General features: G+C 43.0%; 1 protein-coding gene across 1 annotated transcript in view; it reads left to right on the top strand.

Annotated features, from left to right (window-relative positions):
* The window catches only part of slc28a1 (solute carrier family 28 member 1), a 47,274-nt gene that overhangs the window by 10,747 nt on the left and 34,027 nt on the right, over positions 1-2,500 (top strand). Inside the window, exons 6-7 of the mRNA XM_061894829.1 lie at positions 1,412-1,553; positions 1,785-1,898. Coding sequence (XP_061750813.1) covers positions 1,412-1,553; positions 1,785-1,898 — 256 coding nt within the window. The remainder of the gene's footprint in view (positions 1-1,411; positions 1,554-1,784; positions 1,899-2,500) is intronic.

Here is a 2,500-nt window from a genome sequence, read left to right as displayed (position 1 = left end):
GTTGAAAGTGACGTCGAGGAAGTTGACGGTTTGCTTGTTGGCTTCAATCGTGATCCGTAGGCCGTTTTCTTTGAAGATTTGGCATATGCGCTTCTTGGTGTTCTCGCTGCTCCTTGGCGAGGCGCGGCACACTGCCAGTCCGTCATCACGGTAAGTACTACCGTGATGACGGACTGGCAGTGTGCCGCGCCTCGCCAAAGAGCAGCGAGAACACCAATGCTGGAGCTTATCTCAGTTGCATTCGGGCGGAAGGCGGGATACACCCTGGACAAGTCGCCATCGCATCACGGGGCCAACACAGATAGGCAGGCAACATTCACACTTACATTCACACACTAGGGCCAATTTAGTGTTGCCAATCAACTTCTATATATATATATATATATATATATATGTGTGTATATATATATATATATATATATATATACATATATATATAATATAAATATATATATGTGTAAATATATATATATATATATATAAACATAGTTGTGTGTGTGTGCGCGCGCGCGTGTGTGCACGCGTGTGTGTGTGTGTATAGATAGCCCCACCCAGTCCAAATATGTTTTAAACCAGTTTGGCCCCTGAGTCGGAATGTTTGGGGACCCTCGAACTCGATGTACGTTTTGGATTCTAAATAATAAATTACAAGTTATTCATTTATTTTCAGAGGAAAATTAAAAAGGAAAAGCAAACTATTAAGTAAACCATCTTAAACTATTTGCTACTTAAAAAAAAAAACTTAAACAGGGATCAAACTCACTTTTTTCTGCTGTCCACCTATAGGCCACGATGACGTACTCTAGTGATTACATTTCATGTAGAGCACTCTGCCATTTATTAATTGACATTTTACCAGCAATTTTTGCGTCACACTAGTCACGAGTGTCTCACGTGTCGGGGCCGGCGTGTGTAGAGGTAAAAAAAAAACCTCCTGATAGCGAGTCCACCTGTTCTCTTTCTTGTCCGATATCATGTACTATAAACTACATATGTAATATTACAAAAGCAGTGTTGGAAAAAGTTTATAATCTCACTCACCAGTTTTTAACAACAACCCTTGTTTTTGAAATTCTATCACAAATATCTCCTGTGAATGATCGTGACTTGGTCCGTTCTTGCATCTGACCTCTGATTTGTCAGCTGCCGCTTGCTGTCAATCAGTGTCATGTTGGCAAGAAGGCACCACCAGAAAGCCAAGCAGTGAGCTTGTGGGTGGTCTAAAGGCACAAGCTTCAGTCTAAGTGGCGGTTTTCTGCCTGGCACAAGTGTTTGACTTGTCTCCATTCAATAGTTCAATAATTTTTGAAAGATACAAAGTACAGTGGACAAAAAGTACCGGTTAAAAAAGTGCAGGGGACATGTTCCCCTCATCCCTCCCCCAAATGACGTCCATTTGTGTGTCTTGTAGGGTCTTCATCGTCATTGTGGCGATTCTGCTCATACTGTGGTTGACGCTAGACACCATAAAACGCCCCGAACAGCTTATCTCCTTTGGCGGTGTGTGCATGTTCATCCTGCTCCTCTTCACCTGCTCAGCACACAGGACAGCGGTGAGTTTTGGTACCAACAGGATAATTAACTGAGTCATCGCCACACTTATCACTCGTGTGATTCTTCCCGAGACTTTGGATATGGTTCGGACTTGTGTCACCCAATAGGGTTTTATATTTTTCCTTCCAGAGTTGCTTCCTTGCAAAACACAACGTTTTATGAAGACCGTCCGCCAGATAGTGAGACACCTGAGAGGTCAAAGTGTGTTGATGTTGTCTGTTCACTTCCAGGTGACATGGAGGCCAGTGTTATGGGGTCTGGGCATGCAGTTCTGCATTGGACTTTTCGTCATCAGGACGCAACCTGGACTCATTGCTTTCCAGTGGCTCGGACGACAAGTGCAGGTGCTTCAATCTTTATAAATGGATTTCAAGTAGGGGTGTCCAAAGGAAGGCCTTTTCCCTGCAGTGGACATATGTTTTTGGTCTATTTCTTTTGTCTAGGTTACTAATGAAAACAACAACCGTACTTCTCAATACAGTCATCCCTTGTTTATCACGGTTAATTGGTACCGGAAACATATGACTGTGATAAACACCATCCATCCATCCATAAACACACTTCCAAAATGTAGGATTAAAACTAACAAAAGTTAAAGTACCACGCTAGGTGTGGTGAAATTACCCTCTGCATTTGACCCATCCCCTTGTTCCACCCCCTGGGAGGTGAGGGGGAGCAGTGAGCAGCAGTGGTGGCTGCGCTCGGGAATCATTTTGTTCATTTAACCCCCAATTCCAACTATTGATGCTGGGTGCTGAACAGGGAGGTAATGGGTCCCATTTTTATAGTTTTTGGTATGACTCGGCCGGGGTTTGAACTCACGACCTACCAATATCAGGGCGGACATTCTGACCCCAAGGCCACTGAGCAGGTCATTATACTTTATATATATTAATACACAAATGTATAAAAAAAACTGATCAAAACCTTCCAAATATGTTTTTGA

This window comes from Nerophis ophidion, linkage group LG03 (genome assembly GCF_033978795.1).
Source record: "Nerophis ophidion isolate RoL-2023_Sa linkage group LG03, RoL_Noph_v1.0, whole genome shotgun sequence".
Lineage (NCBI taxonomy): Eukaryota > Metazoa > Chordata > Actinopteri > Syngnathiformes > Syngnathidae > Nerophis > Nerophis ophidion.
This window is presented reverse-complemented; position numbering and strand designations above follow the sequence as displayed.